Genomic DNA, 22062 nt, shown 5'->3' with positions numbered 1-22062 from the left:
TCCTCTTTCTTGGGTTTCTGCTGCCTGAGTTATTCACTGAGCACTCGGTCAGTTGGGGCCATCTTCCCAATGTATTCTTGGATGTTCCTTGTCTCATCCTGGACTGTGGTGCTGACACTCACCAGTCCCCGGCCCCCTTCCTTCCGCTTAGCGTACAGCCTCAGGGTGCTGGACTTGGGGTGAAACCCTCCATGCATGGTAAGGAGCTTTCTTGTCTTTATGTCAGTGGCTTCTATCTCCTCCTTTGGCCAGCCTATTACCCCAGCAGGGTACCTGATCACGGGCAGGGCGTACGTGTTGATGGCCCGGATCTTGTTCTTACCATTCAGCTGACTCCTCAGGACTTGCCTGACCCTCTGCAGGTACTTGGTGGTTGCAGCCTTTCTAGCGGCCTCTTCATGGTTCCCATTTGCCTGCGGGATCCCCAGGTACTTGTAACTGTCCTCTATGTCTGCAATGTTGCCTTCTGGTAGTTCAATCCCCTCAGTTCTGACTACCTTCCCTCTCTTTGATACCATCCGACTACACTTCTCCAGTCCGAACGACATTCCAATGTCATTGCTGTATAGCCTGGTAGTGTGGATCAGTGAATCGATGTCTCGTTCACTCTTGGCATACAGCTTGATGTCATCCATGTACAGGAGGTGGCTGACAACTGCTCCGTTCCGTAGTCGGTATCCGTAGCCAGTCTTGTTAATGATCTCACTGAGGGGGTTCAGGCCTATGCAGAACAGCAGTGGGGACAGAGCATCTCCTTGGTAGATCCCGCACTTGATGGTGACTTGTGCTATGGGCTTGGAGTTGGCCTCTAGTGTTGTACGCCACATCCCCATTGAGTTCCTGATGAAGGCTCTTAGGGTCCCATTGATCTTGTACAATTCTAGGCATTCCAGTATCCAGCTGTGGGGCATTGAGTCATAGGCCTTCTTGTAATCAATCCAGGCAGTGCACAGGTTGGTCAGTCATGAATAGGATATATATATATATATATATATATATATATATATATATATATATATATATATATATATATATATATATATATATATATATATAATGTATTTACAGTTTTATTGTTGAATGCAGACGTTACACATCTCTGCCTGTGAACCAATAGAAAGCTGGTGCTCAGAGGAAGAGGGCGGGCTTTACTTGGTGTCAGTGACAGAAATGAAAAAAAGCTCAAATGAGTGAGAAGGACGATGAAGGAAACATCTGTGCTGTGTCTGCTCTGTAAGTAGAATCTCTGTGTTTGTTTGAATTCTTGTACTTTGACTGTCTGCTCTCCTGATAACTGATGATGGAGGAGAAGACATGAAAAACAAATCAGGCTGAATTCAAGTTCAAACACCACGAGGACCAACTGCAGGTCTGAACTGACTCTTTATCTTTGCTCAGGAGTCGAGGAAACACAGCAGGCAGTGAAAAGATCAAATCATTCACTCATTATATCAACACAGCTGCACAGTGGACACATGACTTTACTGAGTTATTTAAAAGTAGTGGTTAATGTGTGTATACTCAAAGCTTAGTCCTTGTGCATAATAATTACTGTGTGTTGGTTTTAGATATAAACTAGAGGAGCATCAAAAAATCCAAACTGCGTGAATACTTTTATGTCAGTAACAAAGTTCCTCTGAGAATTTTACATGGTAAATAAGACTGTTATCTGAGTGTCATTTCTCTTTAGTTCTGGGCCCTATTTCAAGAAGCCGGTTTAGAAAACTCAGAGTGAAAAACGATACGCAGGGTTGAGTAACCCCGAACTGTCCAACTCGGAATATTCGGTTTCAGAAAGGCTGATAACAATTAGTTCAGTCAACGCGGAGTTGCGTCAACCCCAAGTGAAGCGCGCGGACGAGGATACATAAAGCCCTGATAAGCGGAGCACAGATTAAGCGAGTCACCATGGAGACGGAGGGAAAGAAGGCGCGGTCAATGTATTTCACAGCGCTTGAGGCCGAAATTCTGATGGCAGCATATGCCGATAACATGCAAATTCCGCGGAAAAAAGTAACACAGCCACAGCTGCAAAAGCATGCATGGCAAAACATAGCCGACAGAGTCAATGCGTGAGTGTTAATATAAACATTGATCGAGGGATTTCCACCCATTTAACACGTTATTTTATCATATGTTATTTTATTTGTTATTTTATACATTTTATTTTGTGATGTGAGCGCAGGTGCAACCCAACAGGCCCCAAACGTTCCTGGCAGCAAGTAAAAATGAAATATAAAAATATAGTCCAAACAGGTGAGGTGTAATTGTATTATGAGCCATAGTGCTTGGTCTGTTTGTCCGATGTAAATCAATTGCAGTTAGAGGCTACATTAATTTTCTGTCTGTAAGCACTTATTGAAATTATCTGAGCACATTACAAGTACATATTTGCTTACTCTGTATGCTCAAATGTGACCCGTTATAGCCAACAGAAAAAAAGCGGAGGCCCGAAAAACAGGTGGGGGTCCTCCACCACTCACAGAGGCTGAGCAGTTGGCCCTCAGCCAAAACAGTGGGCGCCCTGTGGCCGAAGGCATCTCTGCGGGGACATCCTCTGAGTCAATAACCCCGCAAGACACAAGTGCCTACATAGGGGGTAAATTCAAAATAATACATGATGTGCATACATCCTTTCTTCACAGTCACCTTTGCAGTGCTGCTCATTCATTTGATAAACTCTTCACCATAATGAATTTGTTTGTAGTGAAGTTATTTTCCTACTGATTTTGCCTTCCCTCAGTCTTGGTTGTCTTTGAGAGCATAATGACAATGAAGTGTAAGGTGATTGGTATGTTTGTTAATTGCCATTTGGTCCCTTGTAAGTTATAAGTGACCTGTATAAACCTCATATTCTATCAGTTGATGGTGGTGGTGTACTGCATCTGGTGCAGCCTCCTGTTGAGCCAGACCAACATGCAGTTGTGAGTTGTGAGTAATACTCCACAGATTATATGAGTTTACAGTAGAACAGCAATGTTGTTTATTTCTTTACTACAGGAAAATAATGAAGAAACATTGACAGCTGTTACAGAGGAGGAAACAACAGAGACACTTTATGAGGTTTACATCTTTTAATACTTTGTGTACAGGAAACACAGGCGACCAATAAAGCCAGTTGAACAAAAAATCTGTTTATTCTTCTTTCAACATGTTGAGGTGATGGGTCAAAAGAAATGATTGTGACATATGGTGTCTCTGACTGCACTTCCATCTTGTATGTCCGTGGGAGGGTCAGGATGTTCATGGTTTGGATCACTGCTGATGTTTGGTTCAGAAGGACAGTGTTCTCCTCTAATTGTGGCAATGTTGTGAAGAATCACACATGCCACAATAATGTCACATGCCCTTTCTGGGGTGACCCTGAGTCTTTGCAGGCACTGGAACCGGGCCTTAAGCATTCCGATAGTCATTTCAATTCTGGCTCTTGTCCTGCAATTAGCCAGATTATATCGCTGCTGTGGGCCCGGTTCAGGGTCAGAGTAAGGGGTAAGCAAATAGGGTAAACATGGATACCCCCTATCACCAAGCAAGTAGCCAGTGAACTCTCCTAAGACAGAAGGATACACTTCAGTTCAAATGTCCCTGAAGCAATTGGTCTTTATATATTTTAAAGTATTTTCAACTCACCATGTCCAAATTTTGTGCTCAGTGTACATTCACGGAATATTTGTGAGTCATGGACAGAGCCTGGCCACTTGGCTTCCACATTTGTAATAATGTTGGCAGCATCACATATGATCTTCACAGTGCAGAGAACACAAATTAGCATCCATTACTATGATGAAATAATTTGTTAGTTTGACATGCTACAGGGAACTATGTACCTGTACATTAATGCTGTGGAAAGACTTCCTGTTCACATAGTCTCCTTCATTTACTAAAGGAGCAATGATTGGAATGTGAGTGCCATCTGTACAGCCAATCACGCCTGGGAACCCTGAAAATAAATGTAATATTTAAGTAGTAGTTCAAGTATCACCACATCATAAATTAAGTTTTGGTCATCCTGATACCTGCAATTTTGTGGAATCCCTCTTTGATAAATCTTGTGGGTCTGTGACCGGGGAACACCACAAACGGGTACAGGAGACGTTTCAGTGCAACTGTAACATTCCTGACTGCCCGACAGACGGTAGCCTTGGAAACGTGCTCAGCGTCACCAATATTATACAGAAAGCTCCCGTTTGCAAAAAACCGAAGTGCAATACAAATAATATGTACAGAACTGAGAGAATGTCCGCGATGTGTCACATGCGTAATATATGGCAGGATGTTATCCAAATAACTTATAGATTGTGCTGAAAAACGGTAACGTTCGCACAGACAATCATCAGGAAATGATAAAATGTCCAAACGCACTCTGATCACTCTCTCCCGGCGGAGAGCTCTGCGGAGAATTTGGGCTTCACGATCTACTGGCTCTTCAAGGAAGTGGCACGCCATGTCCGACACTTCCTACTGTCAGGTTTCCGACAAAGAGGCGGAGAAGGTCAGGGTTAGTTGAAGTAAACCTGCTAGGGGGCAGGTTAGCTTCACGGCGTGTGTCGTCATAGTGACTCACTCAGGCTTCAGCTGAACTCGCTTTGTGAAACCGAAAACCCAGAGTTTTCGTTAACTCAGGGTATACTTACTCAGTTTTTCCACTAAACCGGCTTCCTGAAACAGGGCCCTGATCTCACTGCTGAGCTGCACAACAAACCAAGGTCAGTAACCTTCTTCTGTCTCAGTTTGAACCTGATAAATGCTCACTGATATGACCTGATTGGTTTCATGTTTGCCATTTGTGATAGTTTTTAGAAAAAAGTAAACAGATCATCAGTTTTTCATTGTAACCCTCTCAGCTCGTCTGACTGTGAGTCCCAACAGCTCTCAGTTCTTTAAAAGAGACTTTGTGTCTCTGAGCTGTGAGGAGGACGACAGCTCTGCTGGATGGACTCTGTGGAGAAACACAAGCACACGACAGAGGACTCATTGCAGAGATGGGTGGGGGAAACCAGCTGGTTCTTCGTGTAATATCACTATGATGATGCCTCATGACAGTGGAGTTTACTGGTGTGAGTCCAGAGAGTGTCCCATCAGTAACATGGTTAACCTGACAGTCACTGGTAAGCTGAGTGTGTGGAGTTAGTGTTGATGAAGCTGTGTGTAAATGGATGAAATGCTGTAGTTTGTCTCTGTGTTGAGGTGGATCAGTGATCCTGCAGAGTCCTGTCCTCCCTGTGATGGAGGGAGATGACGTCACTCTGCTCTGTAAAACAAAGACCACTCCCTCCAACCTCCCAGCTGCTTTCTATAAAGATGGCTCCCTCATCAGGAAGCAGCCTACAGGTCACATGACCATCCAGCATGTTTCCAGGTCTGATGAAGGCCTCTACAAGTGTGACATCAGCGGTCATGGAGAGTCTCCATCCAGCTGGATCACTGTCACAGGTGACACACTCACCTGTCTGTGTTTCTGCAGCTTTCAACATTCACAATGTGACGACAACTTAATGACTGTGTTTGCTTTATTATAGGGGAACACACCACCACACCTCCACCTACATCCACACCTCCACCTACATCCACACCTCCTCCTGATTCCACCTCCATCACTCTTCCTCCATCACTCTCTCCTCCTGTTCTCTCTGTGTTGTCATGTGTTGGATCAGTGTGTGTTGTGGTTCTACTGGTGTTACTGGTTCTGTTGGTGAGACGATGTGTTCACAGGAAACCTGAAGGTGAGACTTTTGAATTTTATATGTGGTTATGTAAATCTGTATGCTATACTATTTGTGTATTATCATTTGATGATTTTTTTTTTATTGTAATTTCACATTACAATTGTAAAACCATTTAATTTTTCTTTTTCATTTGGACTTTTCACTGTGAAAAATTAAATTTTAATAATTTCACTAGATCGAGATGAAGCTGTGGGAGATGGCATCACAGATGACATCTTGTACAGTGATGTTAAAATATCAAGTCATCAACATCCAAAAAAACAAAACAAAGGTAATTTGAGGTCCTTTGTCGGTTATTTATTTGTGATTGTTCAACTCCAATTTAAAAAAATACTTTTTATGAAATATGAAGTTCTGATTATATTCATAGATGAATTATGTGAGGGACGATCAAACGCATATAACTGTGCATTGTAATAGAAAAAGAAACATTCTATTAAATTGATGCTAAAGTTGAACCCTGTAGTAATTTCGCCAGAGTCCATCTTTGTATGTCATGCCTTTAACGTCACATTTTTTTCATTTGATTTGTTTCCTTTATTCAAATTTATTAAACTCAGTCATTTTGATTATGCTTTTTTAAAGTGTAAAATTTGTTTTCTTTCCTCTCTCCAAATTTAATAATTCAGTCATTTTAAGTCTGTAAAATTTCACTCTGTGCTCATTGAGCATTGCTCTTTACATGCTGCCCTCTGTGTTTGTTGTCTGTGGTTAACACAAGCTAACACCTCTGCAGTCGTACAGTTTCCTGTTTATGATTGTTTTTAAAGTTACCTGCAGGTGTTTCTCTATCAGGCGCTAGAAATAAATAATTCATATTCACATTAAGTAAACTTACTATGGTTTTATTCATAATTTCCTTTTATAATTAGCTTAACTCAGTGTAACATATGTAGCTTTACTCAAAGTTTAAAGGACTTTACTGTTTCATATTTATGTGATTCCAACATTTTGTGTGTTTTATTGTGCAGACAGTGATGCAGCAGTAATCTACTCGGCAGTGAGAACAGAAGACATCAGTTATGGTCGAATCATCATTAAAGACAAGAAAACCAGATCACAGATGAGAGGTACAGCTGCTCTTATTGGTCTGCTGTCTGTGGCGATATGAGTCTGTCTATCTGACAGCATTTTAAATAACCTGCAGGTGTTTCAGGACAAATTTACGAGTGGAGAAAATAAAGAGTTACAGATGATGACACAGGAATGAGCATCTCATGATCCTGTTTAGAAACTTCTGACTTAAATTGAATAATATTTTTCGGGGTTGACGTAACAAAAGAAAAGAAAACAAAGGAAACAAAAATCAAACAGTTGTTAGACAGATGTTTAACATGTGTCTTGAAGGATGGGGACTGATCGAAGATTGTTTGCTTAGGGGACATTAGATACAAAGCCCAAGTCAGTAAAAATTTAAAGCTGTGGCTAAATTACAAATAATACCACCATCTTTTAATCAGGATTTGATGGTCAGTTGTGTAAAATGCAGACCTGAGGTTATATACATTAGACTCAATCTATAACATACAGGCAGATTTCTTTCTTTGGAACATAAAATAAAGATATTCAATAAATTCTCATCACTGACCTTTCCTGAACAACTAAGTGAGCATAAACAACTCGCATATTCCAAACTGTGAAACCTGCCCAAATCTAGTCACTGGTTAATTGTTTGTGTTTTGTTAATTTGTTTTCACCTTTACCCTTTGATTGTTTCTATTGTCCATTTCTTTACTATAATTCCTGTCCTCAAATATTTGTTAAATACTATCATATTAGGTTAAGGACTTGCCTTCATGCACCCATGGGTCAGGACTCTGACCTAGCTTCAATTGTTTTGACTCCACCTTTCTCACAAACGACTCAGAGTGAGCTGCTGAAAACACAGACAAAGACATCCACCACATACTCTTTTCTTGATGTTTCTTTAGTCTGAGACAGTCTCCCGTAAGAGTACACCTCACACTGCTTCCTCTTGGAGAGAGGACAAATAGGACACATCTGCAGTCTCTCTTGTGCCACACTTGGCCTTTACTAATAACATCGACTCAGCCACAGTTCTGTTTTATAGAGATGTCAGGTGTGTTATAACTTTTCACAGTGCTACAACTGAACAGATTAGGCTCACATGTGTCTGCTTTATCTCTACAGCGTATCTTTAGTCCTGCACCCCCCTCCTGGTCATGATGGCCGCCCCTCCTTGAGCCTGGTTCTACTGAAGGTTTCTTCCTGTTAAAAGGGAGTTTTTCCTTCCAGGGTTTTTATTTAACAATAAAAAACTCCTCGATGCGACTGTTGTTAATAAAACTGAATTCAGTTACACTGCTTTCTTGCTTTGGTGCATACAGTTTGTTAACAGGTTGAAAGTGCTGTTAATATGAAGTGTATAAAGAGACAACTTCACTACAATGAATTTTTTAACTACTTAAAATGTTCTGCATGTAAAACCACAGCAGCTCCTTCCTGTAGTCTAAAGCTGATGACACTTCTCTGTTCTGGTTTGGCCAAGCACAGAGTTCATATCGTGAGAACTTGCCCTGTGGTGAAGCATCAGTTTGCACTGAAAAAGGTGTCAGATCTGTGGTCGTGCACCTTCAACTAGTTAGGGTAGCTTTTGTTTCTCAGCAGAAGTGTTGAGAAATGCAAAGACCATGAAAAGCTTCAGCCATTTACAAAAGTTACATACATGTGTTAATCTTTGCACAGTCCTTTTAGTTGCGCTCTAACTGCTCTGTACTGTGTCTAAAGCTTGATACCCCAGTTTTGATCAAAATGAGGTGCTGGGTTTGATGTAAAGTAGATGCCAAAAATGTTCTAATATTTGCAGAGATCAAATACTAACTTTAATATTAGGCACACTTTTAAAGATTGACCCAGACAACTCAGGAACTCAACATTTCCTGAAATGTCACTCATATTAAAATATAGAAAAAAAAATCCTGTTTAATAATATAAACAAAAAATAAAAAAGCCTTTCTAATTAGTATTACATAAATCAAAAGTTATATTTTCACAGTTGTTCATTAACTTAGACAGCCATGTCCTAAAGAGACCGATTTCAGACCAGTGTACAGGCTACAAGGTTAATTAAATCAAATATGTCATGATATCTATGTGACTTAAGACTTAAATCTAGTATTTTAACCTCCTAGGACCTGCCGTCCACATCTGTGGACATCACATTTTGGGTTATTTAGACCAAAATACTCAATTTTGCTCTACATGGGCCTGATATCCACTTACAAGGACATTATACTGCTACTGTTCTATCGAAATTTTAAACGAATATCGTCATATGTGGCTCTCATTATTCTTAGAAACAAAAATTAGGTAAAAAAAAATCTGGTAATTCTTTGTTTTTACATTCATCACGTCCCAATCAGCCCAAATATGAAAGAGAAATTAAAAATGCATGCTGTGGAAGAGTTCGAGTCTACATATCACGCAATCGTCACACTAAATAAACTCACATGTGAGCCCACTTTCACCCTCATACTTGTTCAAAATGTTGTGGGCCAGTTAGTTGCTCACTCTGACACAGCTGTGAAGCACCTCGCTTCACTCAGATGCTTCACCACTGCTCACTGTTACTGCTTCACTGTTTCACATGGGAGCTGGAGCTGTTCATGGTGAGAGGTCGGCTACACCAGTTTATCACAGGACATTTAGAAATGTGACTAAATCTTTCAACAAAGTCACCAAGAACTAGAAAGCTTGTAATCATTTTTCCTGTTGTTGTTTGTGTTCAGACTTTAAACCAGAGCCAGACGCCATCTACTCTTTACTGAAGTAATCCACCAGTCCAACCACTGCTGTCCTCCTGCTGGTCTCTAACTGGTTCATCCCAGCACCTCAGACCAGAGCACATCCATATAATGATTTTCCATGGATTTAGATTAAAATGATTCAAAAATTCAAATACCATATGAGGATTTTAATCTAAGTAAGTTTTAAATGTATTTTGCTGCAGTGAAAAACAGTATAAATATGTTAATGTGTTTCATGGACACAGTAGGTTCACTTTTTATATTTTAAGTATGATTCAAGCACCTTGTTCTTGTTCCCTCAGCAACTATTTAATTTCTCTGTGTGAATAATAAACCTTTGCTCTCACTTATTTTCCTCGTGTGGTTCTGTGGGTTTCACCGAGATGTCTGATGGAAAATCTGACTTGGTCGTGGCTAACCGACCCACATATCTTTTCATTGCAGAAAAGAAAACAAGCATTAAACCACAGCAGCAGAAACTATTCAACGGCTTTGAATAATGCAGCAAAGCTTCATCTCAGACAGAGAGATTTTACTTTGATGTTTTACAGTAAGTCACACTGAAACCAGCAGGCAGCTGCTGACATGGCTTTTTAAAAATGTATTATTTAAACTGGTCAAATAAAAACAGAACATCTTGAAAAGTTTTTGGTAATAATTAATATAAATTTATTTTATTTTGTTAACCTTACTGAGTGTTCATTTATTGTTACTCCACCTGGGAAACATTCGCAGTGTAACACTCAGAGTTTTAACATAAAGAGCTGAAGTGTTTAGAGATGAACTACAAACTGATGAACATGTGACTCAGACTGGACAGGCTCATCTCCTGAACCAGCTCAGAGACCCTCCTGTTGCACCTCAGTGAGTTACAGCAGAAATGATTGATGCCAACGCTGCTATTGATATTAGATCGATACTAGAATGATAGCATAGTGCTAGTCCATAAGTTCAGTATATAGCACACTTAGAAGTGTTCAGTAAATATGTTTTAATGAAAAAAAAAACAAAAACATAGCGAGTCTGGGCCTAAGTCCATTCAGCTTGTGATATTCCAGCTGTTGGTCAGCACCATGGACAGCACTCACACACATTGATATTCAAGCTTATGTTTTAAACTCACACCATCTTCTTCAACCAGACCAGCACTGGCTTAAAATAGATTGTGAGTTGCCAAAGTAACATAAAGCAAGTAACTTTTAAATATGTAATATGATTAGCAAAGAGTATTTTACAACTTAAATGTTTCTGTACATAGATTGTATTTGAGCCCTGGAACAGACTGGAGACCTGTCCAGGGTGTACCCGCCCTCTCGTCCTAAGACAGTTGGGATAGGCTCCACCCCCCACGACCCTGAACAATGGATGGATGGATGATTGGATTGTATATGCCATCTTATACACACATATTTAAATGAAGGGAATCTTTATCAACAGTGACATCAAACACAACTTTTTCATTCAATACAGTGTGTTTATACTTAATAAAAAGTTATTATCTTAATGTCTTTTAATCCAACTATGACAGCATCACTGATGATCTGCTTGTAGCCATGTTAGTATGTAAAGTCCAACATCTCCCTCTAGTGGCCACATATATAAACCATGTGTGAGGATGGTGTTAATGTAAAATGTGAATGTGTCACCAAGTTCCTCAAACTCAAACGTGTTGAAGACTTCAATGGCTTGAGGACCAGGTACCGTGAGCAGCAATGCAATTTTCCTGGCATCGGGTTTGGAGTCCAGTCCCATGGGAGCCATATACAGCTCAAACTGCTGCTTAAAACACTGACAGTTGCTGTTCACTTTCCCCACCAGTTTCAGTCCTTCCGGTGGCTTCAAACCTTCCGTCTCAAACAGAACTTTGAACGCTTCCACTCTTTCACATTTACTCCTGGTACCATGTGTTGCCTTCGTAGCGTTTGTTCAAAATAACACAGCATCCACTTCTGCTTTGCGAGCTACTGCCCCAAACATTTTATTAACACCATTCTTATGTCACACCACAGACCAGTCTTCTTTCATGTGCTCCCCTGGAGGTATTCATGAGCTTTCTTAAATACAGTGCCCCCTGCTGGTAAACCTTATCATTACATTAACATCTACATATCAACACAGTGACCATCTAACATGACTGGTTAGTTTGCATTTAAAGTCCAACATCTCCCTCTAGTGGCCACATATAAACATGTGTGAGGATGGTGTTCATGTAAAATGTGAATCATAGTGTTCCAGTCAGTCATCAGTGTGTCTCTGCACAGCTGTAATTAAAATGTGTTCAGAGGGCCTCAGTGTCTGAATGGTTCCAGTTCAGCTCCATAACAGCAGCGTCCCTGGTTTGATTCCTGTGTTTCAGCTCATATCTGCCTCTCTCACTGAGGGGGACGTACACACACACACACACACACACACACACACACACACACACACACACTAACCTCTAACTCTATTTGAACCAATAGAAAGCTGGTGCTCAGAGGAAGAGGGCGGGCTTTACTTGGTGTCAGTGACAGAAATGAAAAAAAGCTCAAATGAGTGAGAAGGACGATGAAGGAAACATCTGTGCTGTGTCTGCTCTGTAAGTAGAATCTCTGTGTTTGTTTGAATTCTTCTACTTTGACTGTCTGCTCTCCTGATAACTGATGATGGAGGAGAAGACATGAAAAACAAATCAGGCTGAATTCAAGTTCAAAACACCACGAGGACCAACTGCAGGTCTGAACTGACTCTTTATCTTTGCTCAGGAGTCGAGGAAACACAGCAGGCAGTGAAAAGATCAAATCATTCACTCATTATATCAACACAGCTTGAAAGTCAACACATGACTTTATGGAATTTACTTTTTTCAATCTTTTGTTGTCCAAACCTTATTGAAACATGTTACTGGCATTAAATAAAAAACGAGCTCATAAATATATAATACACAGACGAGTTTGTGGGTCTGTCAGCTGTTTGTGTGGAGTTGTTCTTTATTGTAGCCAAAAAACAAACAAACAAAAGAAAACCCACCGAAAATGGAAAACTGCTGCAAAAATTCCATTCATAACACATCAATCCTACAAAATTAAAGAGAGTTAATAACATGCTTTGTTGTGTGATGACATTTTAAGTTCATGGTTAAAATATCAAGCATATAAGAGTGTATTTATTTAATTTTATTATTTATTTTGTTGAAAAAACTAAAGGTGCTAAAAATAAACATGTTACTTGCAGTTTTGTCCCAGTAGAAGTGAACTAGACACAAGTTTAGAAGTTTTGGTGTCAGAGCAGTCAAAGGGAGACAATCAGAGGAGCTTACGCAAAAGAGGGTGGACTCCTGTAGCTGAACTATTAGACACTGCAAAGCAGCGAATGTTGACCTGAACGCTGCTGCACTGAAGTTTGCTGCTTGTTGATAAAGTGAGTGGCTATTTGGCAGAGCGAGCAGACTTTGAACAGCTAGTACCTACACTAGCTTCAAGATAGTTGCTCTCAGGACATTTCTTGGCCTGAATGGCCCGGGCCAGATTACTGGAGTCCCCTCTACCTGACACCAGACTTTCCAAAGTACCACCCTGTTTTATGTCTGTGAAGGTTCTCAGTCATCCAGGTCATCGTAGTCAAAAGAGCTTGCAAAGAAAAGCGTCTGGACTTCTTTAAGTTGCTTGAAGACGTTTCACCTCTCATCCGAGAAGCTTCTTCAGTTGAACTGAAGAATCTTCTTTGCAAGCTCCTTTGACCACCCTGTTTTATTTTGTTTACTCCAGATGGAGCGAAGCAACCATAAGGTTTTGGGTCATAATGATCTCCAGCTCCTTTTCTGTTATATTGTTTTCTCAGCTTAAAATAAGTGGGAAAATTTCAGTTGATCAACAAGAGAGAAGTGGACTTTAATTTTGTATATTACCTGTAACGTGAGGGTTTGCTATGTGGTTTGGAATCACTCTGAATGATTAGAAACAGCAAGATGGAGACGGATAACTTTTTTAGAAGCCTCATTGCTCTCAGCACACAGCAACAACAACCCAACACTTCCTGTTTACCACCCTCATGAATACTCGACTGGCCTCTCAGAAGCTATACTCAGATCAATGCAGGGAAAACAACTAGGTAGATATAACACATACTTATTACTGCTTTGAACATGCATATGTAAACATAACATGTAAATATCAAAACACGTAACTACCAAAGGGGCACATAACCAACTCTATAAATGTTATAAAGTTATAAAGTTACATTTATTTATGAAGTTACATTTAAAGTTGCATTTAAATTTGCTGCTACACTGTACAATACATATAATAATATTTATATTGTAATATCAGTTAACAGACACATTCAAGTTTAAATACTGTGTATTCATTGTGTTCATGGTGTGTAGTATTTCTATGAAGTCAAGTAACCAGAACTCAGAACAGAAGATGTCAGGAACAGCTGCAGAATATATGGGTTGTGCCCGGGGCTATAAGTAGTTCATATATCGGTCTCATTATTGACCCTAGGGAATTTTGATTTTCTGCCCCGGTCTACATCAGTATAAATATATGATAGATTGGCTACATTATGTTCACCTCAAATCAACCTGAGTGTCATTTCTCTTTAGTCCTGATCTCACTGCTGAGCTGCACAACAAACCAAGGTCAGTAACCTTCTTCTGTCACACATGAAACTCTAGGCTCTTGGCTCTTGACAGATTCAGTCGCATCTTTTCTCCCTCCCGCTCATCTTATCTTCCCTGTTTGCGTTACTCATGTCCTTGTCTTGTCTACTCTAACCCTCAGAGAGTGTCTTTCTTGTTCTCTAAACCCTAAAAAATATGGATTATATCAACTGGTCTCTGAACGCGATTGACACCTTTTTATGGATGACAACCCTGAGTTTGGGAGAGCCCAGTTGTCCTGGTGGGATGTTTTCTGCCGATACATGATGGATGGGTGGCAGCACTGGTGTGTGCCTGGTGGGACTGTCAATTTAGGACATAGAAGATCTACACTTATTCTGAACCGTGATAACAGGGTTCTTGCTGATCGGAGCTGGCTCGGCCCTGACTTACTGATATTAAAGAAAGCTCTTATGGCTGTTCAAAACTCCACAAGGCTAGCCGCTATGATTGAAGCGATGGGAAGGGCCATGAGCACGTAGACGGTGCTTATGGAACATAAAATGGAAAGATCTTGGAGAAGCTCACGACTGTCATGTCTGTATGCAGGCAGGAAAAGGACCCAATATGCAGACTCGTAGAGGCAGAACTTAAACTCAAGGTCCACTGCTTTATTGCAGGCATAAGTCAAAAACAGAACAAAACTAGGAGGGCTAGAAACTGAACTAGAGCTAAAGCACACAGGCAGGTCTGAGGGCATGGAAGTTAATGACGTAACAATGAACAGAAGCAAGCACAGACAATAAATACAGAAGGTTAACAGGGCAAAGAGGGAACAGCTGGGAGACACGGCTGAGGATAATTACACATGAGGAGAAAGGGAGGATGCAAAACTGAGCACACTGACTATTAATACTTTCACAGTAAAACAGGAAGTGCACAGATGAGCTGGGTGGGGAACACAGATAAACATAACAGCACAAAACACGAGGGGAAACACGGCACAAGAACTCAAACAACAATATACACACATGGCAAACACGAGAACTCGGACTCAGTAAAAGCTCGGAATACTACAGAAACCAAAACCAAGTGAGCTGCTGACACATGAAACCAAGGAATAACACGACTCCTCAACTGGAAATTTACAGACCTGGTGACATGAGATCAGCTGTAAAAATGTAATGTAGGTTGTTTGCACTAAACCCAAACAACCATAATTTCTCCCATGTCGCTGCCAGAAGGCTGTAACAACAAATTCTTCTCCTTAATAACAGGACTGTGTTTAGACTCTCTGTGCCTCTATGGTGTTAAAATATGAAGATTCATTTGCCTTTCTGTGCCGAGATCTTTTTCTGTTCTCAATTTGTTTTCCTCTAGGAGCTCAGTATGGGTGGAGTTCTTTTTTCTCATCGTCTTCCTTCAGGGTGTACTTTCACTGTTTTCTTTTTGGCGCGTCCACGTCTGCAGCCTGATCTCAAATATAAAACTGATTCAATTAAGCATTAATCACAGAATTATAAAAGTTTTAACAAAAATATTTGATATAACTAATCAAATATTTTTCATTGTAACCCTCACAGCTCGTCTGACTGTGAGTCCCAGCAGCTCTCAGTTCTTTAAAGGAGACTTTGTGTCTCTGAGCTGTGAGGAGGACGACAGCTCTGCTGGATGGACTCTGAGGAGAAACACAAGCACAGGAAACATCACTCAGTGTGGAGATGGGTGGGGAACATCATTTAACTCTTCCTGTGACATCAGCTACACCGTTGAACGGGACAGTGGCGTTTACTGGTGTGAGTCCAGAGAGGGTCCCATCAGTAACATGGTTAACCTGACAGTCACTGGTAAGCTGAGTGTGTGGAGTTAGTGTTGATGAAGCTGTGTGTAAATGGATGAAATGCTGTAGTTTGTCTCTGTGTTGAGGTGGATCAGTGATCCTGCAGAGTCCTGTCCTCCCTGTGATGGAGGGAGATGACGTCACTCTACTCTGTAAAACAAAGACCACTCCCTCCAACCTCCCAGCTGCTTTCTATAAAGATGGCTCCCTCATCAGGAAGCAGCCTACAGGTCACATGACCATCCAGCATGTTTCCAGGTCTGATGAAGGCCTCTACAAGTGTGACATCAGCGGTCATGGAGAGTCTCCATCCAGCTGGATCACTGTCACAGGTGACACACTCACCTGTCTGTGTTTCTGCAGCTTTCAACATTCACAATGTGACGACGACTTAATGACTGTGTTTGCTTTATTTTAGGGGAAGACACCACCACACCTCCACCTACATCCACACCTCCACCTACATCCACAGCTCCACCTACATCCACCTCTCATCCAGCTTTCACCTCCATCGCTCTTCCTCCCCCACTCTCTCTTCCTCTTCTCTCTCTGTTGTCATGTGTTGGATCCTCCTGTGTTGTGGTTCTACTGGTGTTACTGGTTCTGCTGGTGAGACGATGTGTTCACAGGAAACCTGAAGGTGAGACTGACTGAGACTTTTTGATTTTAGATTTGAAGTTCATGTTAATCTACATGTTATAGTCTTTACATCAATAGTGATTTGATGGTTTTGCATTGATGTTTGATCCCCATGGAAGTAACTCAACATTGTACAAATCTATGAATGTTTCTTTGTATATCATTTTTTTAAATTAAAATCCTAACTTTAGAGTTTTTAAGTAAAACATGTTGATGTTGAATTTGGATCATTTCACCAGATGAAGATGAACCTGTAGAAGATGACATCACGTATGGTGACATCCAAATATCAACCAAACGAACTCGAGGTAATTCTGGGTGTTTTTGTTACAGGATTCTTTAATGGTTGTACAGATGTTGTTGTTGTTTTTTTTAATGAAATGCTTTATCTCATACTTCAGAAAAGTTTGAGCTTTTGATTCTGTGCACAGACATTTTATGGCTTATTAAAAATAAAGTTATTTGAGGACACTGTGGAGCATGTAAAAATGTAGATGGATGAAACGCTCCCATTTTCTTTCAAGAGTTCTGGAGAAAGTGATCTATATACAGTTGCAGGCCCACCTTGATTTTGATCTAAAAGGCTGAGGCCCCTCCTCCCTATTCGAGCTCCTATTTATTTATGCTCCAGAGAGAACCGTGCGGTCCAGTTCCAAACTTATGTTATCTATTCCATGGTCTAAACAGAGCCTTCTGTGTGGCAGGTCCCACACTCTGTAATAGTCTGCCTCTAAATATTAGATCTGCACATTTCTTGGATTTCAGCACGAGGTAACCCACACATTGTTGTTTTAGTTCTTTCTATTGTCTTATTGTTTTATTGTCTTCTTTTTTATATTTAATTGCAACATTGTTGCACATTTTACTTTTTTAGTTGCATTTTAGTTTGCACAGCACTTTGTGCAGCGTGAGCTTTTGGAAATGTGCTATATAAATAAGCTTGACCTTGACCTTGATTTAAGGTTATATGCTAATGGCTACGTTAGATACAAAGCCCCAAGTAGAGAGAGTAAAAATTCTAAAGCTGTAGCTAAAATGACCACCAATCACATAGCCTCTGATCAGGATTTGATGGTCATCTGTGTAAAATGCAGACCTGAAGTTTAGTCATACAAACTTTGATATACATTAGACTCAATCTATAACATGTACAGGCAGGGATTTACGTCTTTTGACCGTTGATCCTCATCACTGAGTTTCCCTGAACAACAAAGTGTGCATAAACAAAACTTGCATATTCAAAACTATGAAACCATTTTCCTTGATAAAACCCCTCAAAAATCCTCAAATATAGATTCAATAATATGATTATAGGTTAAAGACTTGCCTTCATAAACTCATTGTTTTAATATGATCATTTAATATAAAACAAATTCCACAAATATTTTGACCAAACAACTTCAGAGATCTCATTGATAAGACTGACCACACTTTAAGACTGGGATGGTAGAGGAGGTCGCCCACTAATCAGAAGGTCGGGTGGAAGGACTGGATCCCTAGTCTGGATGCCAAATAACTTTGGGCAAGATAATAACCCCAAGTTGCTCTCCGATGGAGTATAAATGTGCATGAATGTTAGATAGAAGCACACAAATAGAAACATCATAAGGAAAAAGTGTTTGTGTGAATGGGTGAATGAGGCAAGTTGTGTAAAGTGCTTTGAGTGCTCGGTGTAGAAAAGCTCTATATAAGAATCATTTACCATTTATCATCACCACAATAACCGTTGCCCCTCCCCTTTTACTCCAAGCAAGCATCATCAGACTCGACTGTCTACTTTAATGAGATCCCAGTGTTTGTGCTTCCTCTTGGAGGGAGTACAAATATGAAACATCTGCAATTTTCTTTGGGCACGCTGGACCTTAACAAATAACACTGACTCATCCAGAGGTCTGCATCAGTGTATTCATGTTTTTGTGAGCGGCCGCTATATAAAAATATGAATTCAATTAAATTCAGTTATACTGCTCTGTGGCTTCAGTGCACACAGTTTGTTATCAGGGTGAAAGTGTTGTTAATATGAAGGGCATAAAAAGAGTTCTAACACCACAGCAGCTACTTCCTGTAGTTTAGTTTGAAGCTGATTGACACTTCTCTGTTCTGGTGTGGGCAATGACACTGTTTATATTTTGAGAACTTGCGCTGTGGTCAAGTCTCAGCCTGCACTGAAAAAGGTGCCAGCTCTCTGGTTGGTCATCATCAGCTCGTCATTTGTTGTTTCTCAGCAAAAGCATTGAGAAATGGAAAAAGAAAGACCATGAAAAGCTACAGCTATTTACAAACGTTACATACATAGGTCAATCTTCACACAGTCTTTTTAGCTGTGGTCTAACTGGTCTATGCTGTGTCTAAAGCTTGATACCCCAGTTTTGGTTCTATGAAACGTACATACCAAAAACTGTTCTAATGTTTGCAGAGGCCAAACACCAACATTAATATTAGGCACACTTGCTTGGCAGTTAAATGAAAACAGGTCTAAAGAGCTGACCCAGACAACTCTTTAACACAACGACTGAACATTTTCTGAAATTTAAATCATATTAAAATGTATAGAAAATCAGCCTGTTAAATAATATATACAGACAAATAAAAAGTCCTTTAAAATCATTAAATGTATTAATTAATAACACATAAATCAAAGTTATATTTTCACCAGTTGTTCATTAACTCAGACAGCCATGTCCTAAAGAGACCGATTTTACACCAGTGTACAGGCTACAAGGTTAATTAAATCAAATGTGTCATGATATCTATGCGACTTAAGACTTAAAAGCTACTATTTTTAATATGTCATACAAAGGTCACACTAAATAAACCCACATGTGAGCCCACTTTCACCCTCACACTTGCTTAAAATGTTAGTTGCTCACTCTGACACGGCTGTGAAGCACCTCGCTTCACACAGGTGCTGCACCACTGCTCACTGTTACTGCTTCACTGTTTCACATGGGAGCTGGAGCTGTTAATGGTGAGAGGTCGGCTACACCAGTTTATCACAGGACATTTAGAAATGTGACTAAATCTTTCAACAAAGTCACCAAGAACTATGACGTTTGTAATGATGTTTCCTGTTGTTTGAAATGTGTGTGTTTGTGTTCAGACTTTAAACCAGAGCCAGAGACCATCTACTCTTCAGTGAAGTCCAACCGTCCAGCTGCTGGTCTCTAACTGGCCCCCAGCACCTGAGACCAGAAGACATGCACACATTAATTTTTCACTGATATAAACTAAAATGATTCAAAACTTCAAAAGCCATATGAGGATATATTTTTAACTGAAAATTTAAATGTGTATTTTGCTGCAGTGACAAAGAATATAAATATGTTAATGTGTTTCATGGCCAGAGCTTCACTGTTTATATTTAAGTGTGACTCAAACACCTTGTTCTTGTTCCCTCAGCTACTACTTAATTTCTGCGTGTGAATAATAAATCTTTGCTCTCACTTATTTTCCTCGTGTGGTTCAAAAGGAAATGAGTCACATATAAAGTCTGCTGCCCTCTACTGGTAACACTGAGCAATTCAATAGAGCTCGAGCCAAATATCACAATTATCGATGATATTGATAGAGAGAAAGACACATTTACATTCCAGCTCCAAGCAAAGCAGCTGCTTTTCACATGACAATACTTTGACAGTGTGACATCTTTCAATTGACTCCTGAAGTCATTTGTGTTTAACTGCTTTTTACCAAAATAATGGTTCCCAGAGTGGCAGCAGGGGCGTCTAACAAAGTCATGAAGGCATTAAGGGGCTTCCACCAAATAAATATCGCATGTCTATAACTATATGTAGATTATCAGAGCTCCATTGTAGCTTCAGGTCATGATTCTGTCTTGTGATACAAAGACTAATTGTTTCTTATTTGGTGTACTTTTTCTGAATACATTGAATTTTAGCTCTGCAAATAATAAATCACTCTCCAAATTACTTAATGGCAACGTGGAGCAGGAAATGGGGTTTATCACTACTGTGTTGGGCTATTGTTGCACCACAAACTTGTAAATAAACCCACTGTATTACTAAAGAGAGTCTGGGCCTGAGTCCATTCAGCTTGTGATAGTCCAGCTGTTGATCAGCACCATGGACAGCACTCACACACACTGATATTCAAGCTCATGTTTTAGACTCACACCATCTTCGTCAACTGGACCAGCACTGGTGTAAAATAGATTGTGATTTGCTAAAGTAATATAAAGAGAGCTGCAAGTAACTTTTAAAGATGTGATATGATTGACCGAGAGAATTTTAGAAGTTGAATAGTTCCATAAATGTATTGCATTTGCCATCTACAATAATAAGTGGAAGAAAAAGGATGGATGGAATTTCCTCCTGGAATCACTTTATGTTTAAAAACGCCTCTAGCATCCAGCGCACTGCTGAGCACCTTCTTCATATGTTATTAGAGCAGATGCATGAAGCACATGTCTAAATATAACCATTTCAATCACAAGTGACTGAAAGTCAGAGATCTTTCTGTTGACTGTATGTTTCGTCACACATGGTGTAATTATTCTCTGGTGAAAAGTGCACTACGTTTTGAAATCACATCAACAAACCACAAACAACACCTGCCTAAACATTTGCCAACACATAGTTTCCATGTTATGACCTTAGAAATGGGAGCAGGGAGGAGCACAAAACAGGATTTCCTGAATGTCAGAAGAACACATACATTTGAAAATCCAAAAAGTTCTGTAACACTCACACTCTCCACAACTTATTTAAGTACCATCTCAAAAATATGTGTAAATGAAGAGAATCTTTATCCACAGTGACACTGAGGTGCGATCATGGCTCAAGAGTTGGCAGTTCATCTTGTAATCGGAAGATTGCTGGTTCAAGCCCCGGCTCGGACAGACCCGGTCGTTGTGTCCTTGGGCAAGATACTTCACCGACTGGTGGTGGTCAGAGGGCCCAGTGGCGCCAGTGTCCGGCAGCCTCGCCTCTGTCAGTGCACCCCAGGGCGGCTTGCCATCACCAGTGTGTGAATGGGTGGATGACTGAACATGTAAAGTGCTATACAAATACAGACCATTTACCATAAACAAATGTATTTTCAATAGATACAGACATATTTATTATGTTAATGTCTTTTAATCAAACTATGACAACATCTGCTTGTATCCATGTTAGTATGTAAAGCCCAACATCTCCCTCTAGTGGTCACATATAAACATGTGTGAGGATGGTGTTCATGTAAAATGTGAATCATAGTGTTCCAGTCAGTCATCAGTGTGTCTCTGCACAGCTGTAATTAAAATGTGTTCAGAGGGCCTCAGTGTCTGAATGGTTCCAGTTCAGCTCCATAACAGCAGCGTCCCTGGTTTGATTCCTGTGTTTCAGCTCATATCTGCCTCTCTCACTGAGGGGGACGTCCACACACACACACACACTAACCACTCACTGCCTTTGAACCAATAGAAAGCTGGTGCTCAGAGGAAGAGGGCGGGCTTTACTTGGTGTCAGTGACAGAAATGAAAAAAAGCTCAAATGAGTGAGAAGGACG

The 22062-nt window shown here is 40.3% G+C and overlaps 2 protein-coding genes across 2 annotated transcripts in view; both read left to right on the top strand.

The window, feature by feature from the left end:
• LOC146635128 (Fc receptor-like protein 1) overlaps positions 1-9519 on the top strand; it is a 38617-nt gene extending 29098 nt beyond the window's left edge. Inside the window, exons 5-8 of the mRNA XM_085349815.1 lie at positions 5520-5723; positions 5902-5997; positions 6698-6796; positions 9476-9519. Of these exons, the coding sequence (XP_085205941.1) occupies positions 5520-5723; positions 5902-5997; positions 6698-6796; positions 9476-9519 (443 nt within the window). The remainder of the gene's footprint in view (positions 1-5519; positions 5724-5901; positions 5998-6697; positions 6797-9475) is intronic.
• Positions 9520-12040: 2521 nt separating this feature from the next.
• Positions 12041-19722, top strand: LOC146635127 (low affinity immunoglobulin gamma Fc region receptor III-like). Its single transcript, XM_085349814.1, has 7 exons — positions 12041-12071; positions 14079-14114; positions 15659-15922; positions 16002-16247; positions 16334-16555; positions 16794-16862; positions 19655-19722. Exons 1-7 carry the CDS (start codon positions 12041-12043, stop codon positions 19720-19722), a joined length of 936 nt encoding a protein of 311 aa, XP_085205940.1.
• The last annotated feature ends 2340 nt before the right edge of the window (positions 19723-22062 follow it).

This window comes from Diplotaxodon limnothrissa, linkage group LG3 (genome assembly GCF_057381915.1).
Source record: "Diplotaxodon limnothrissa isolate DT_005_m linkage group LG3, D_limnothrissa_male_GT1.1, whole genome shotgun sequence".
Taxonomy (NCBI): domain Eukaryota; kingdom Metazoa; phylum Chordata; class Actinopteri; order Cichliformes; family Cichlidae; genus Diplotaxodon; species Diplotaxodon limnothrissa.
Note: the sequence above shows the minus strand (reverse complement) of the source record. Positions and strands in the feature narration are given on the sequence as shown.

Excerpts from the sequence above, each read along its gene's own strand:
- LOC146635127 (XM_085349814.1), top strand. The coding sequence starts at position 12,041 with ATGAAGGAAACATCTGTGCTGTGTCTGCTCT. Across the intron at positions 14,115-15,658 it reads GAGCTGCACAACAAACCAAG|CTCGTCTGACTGTGAGTCCC; the intron begins GTCAGTAACCTT and ends TAACCCTCACAG. Across the intron at positions 16,863-19,654 it reads ATCAACCAAACGAACTCGAG|ACTTTAAACCAGAGCCAGAG; the intron begins GTAATTCTGGGT and ends GTTTGTGTTCAG.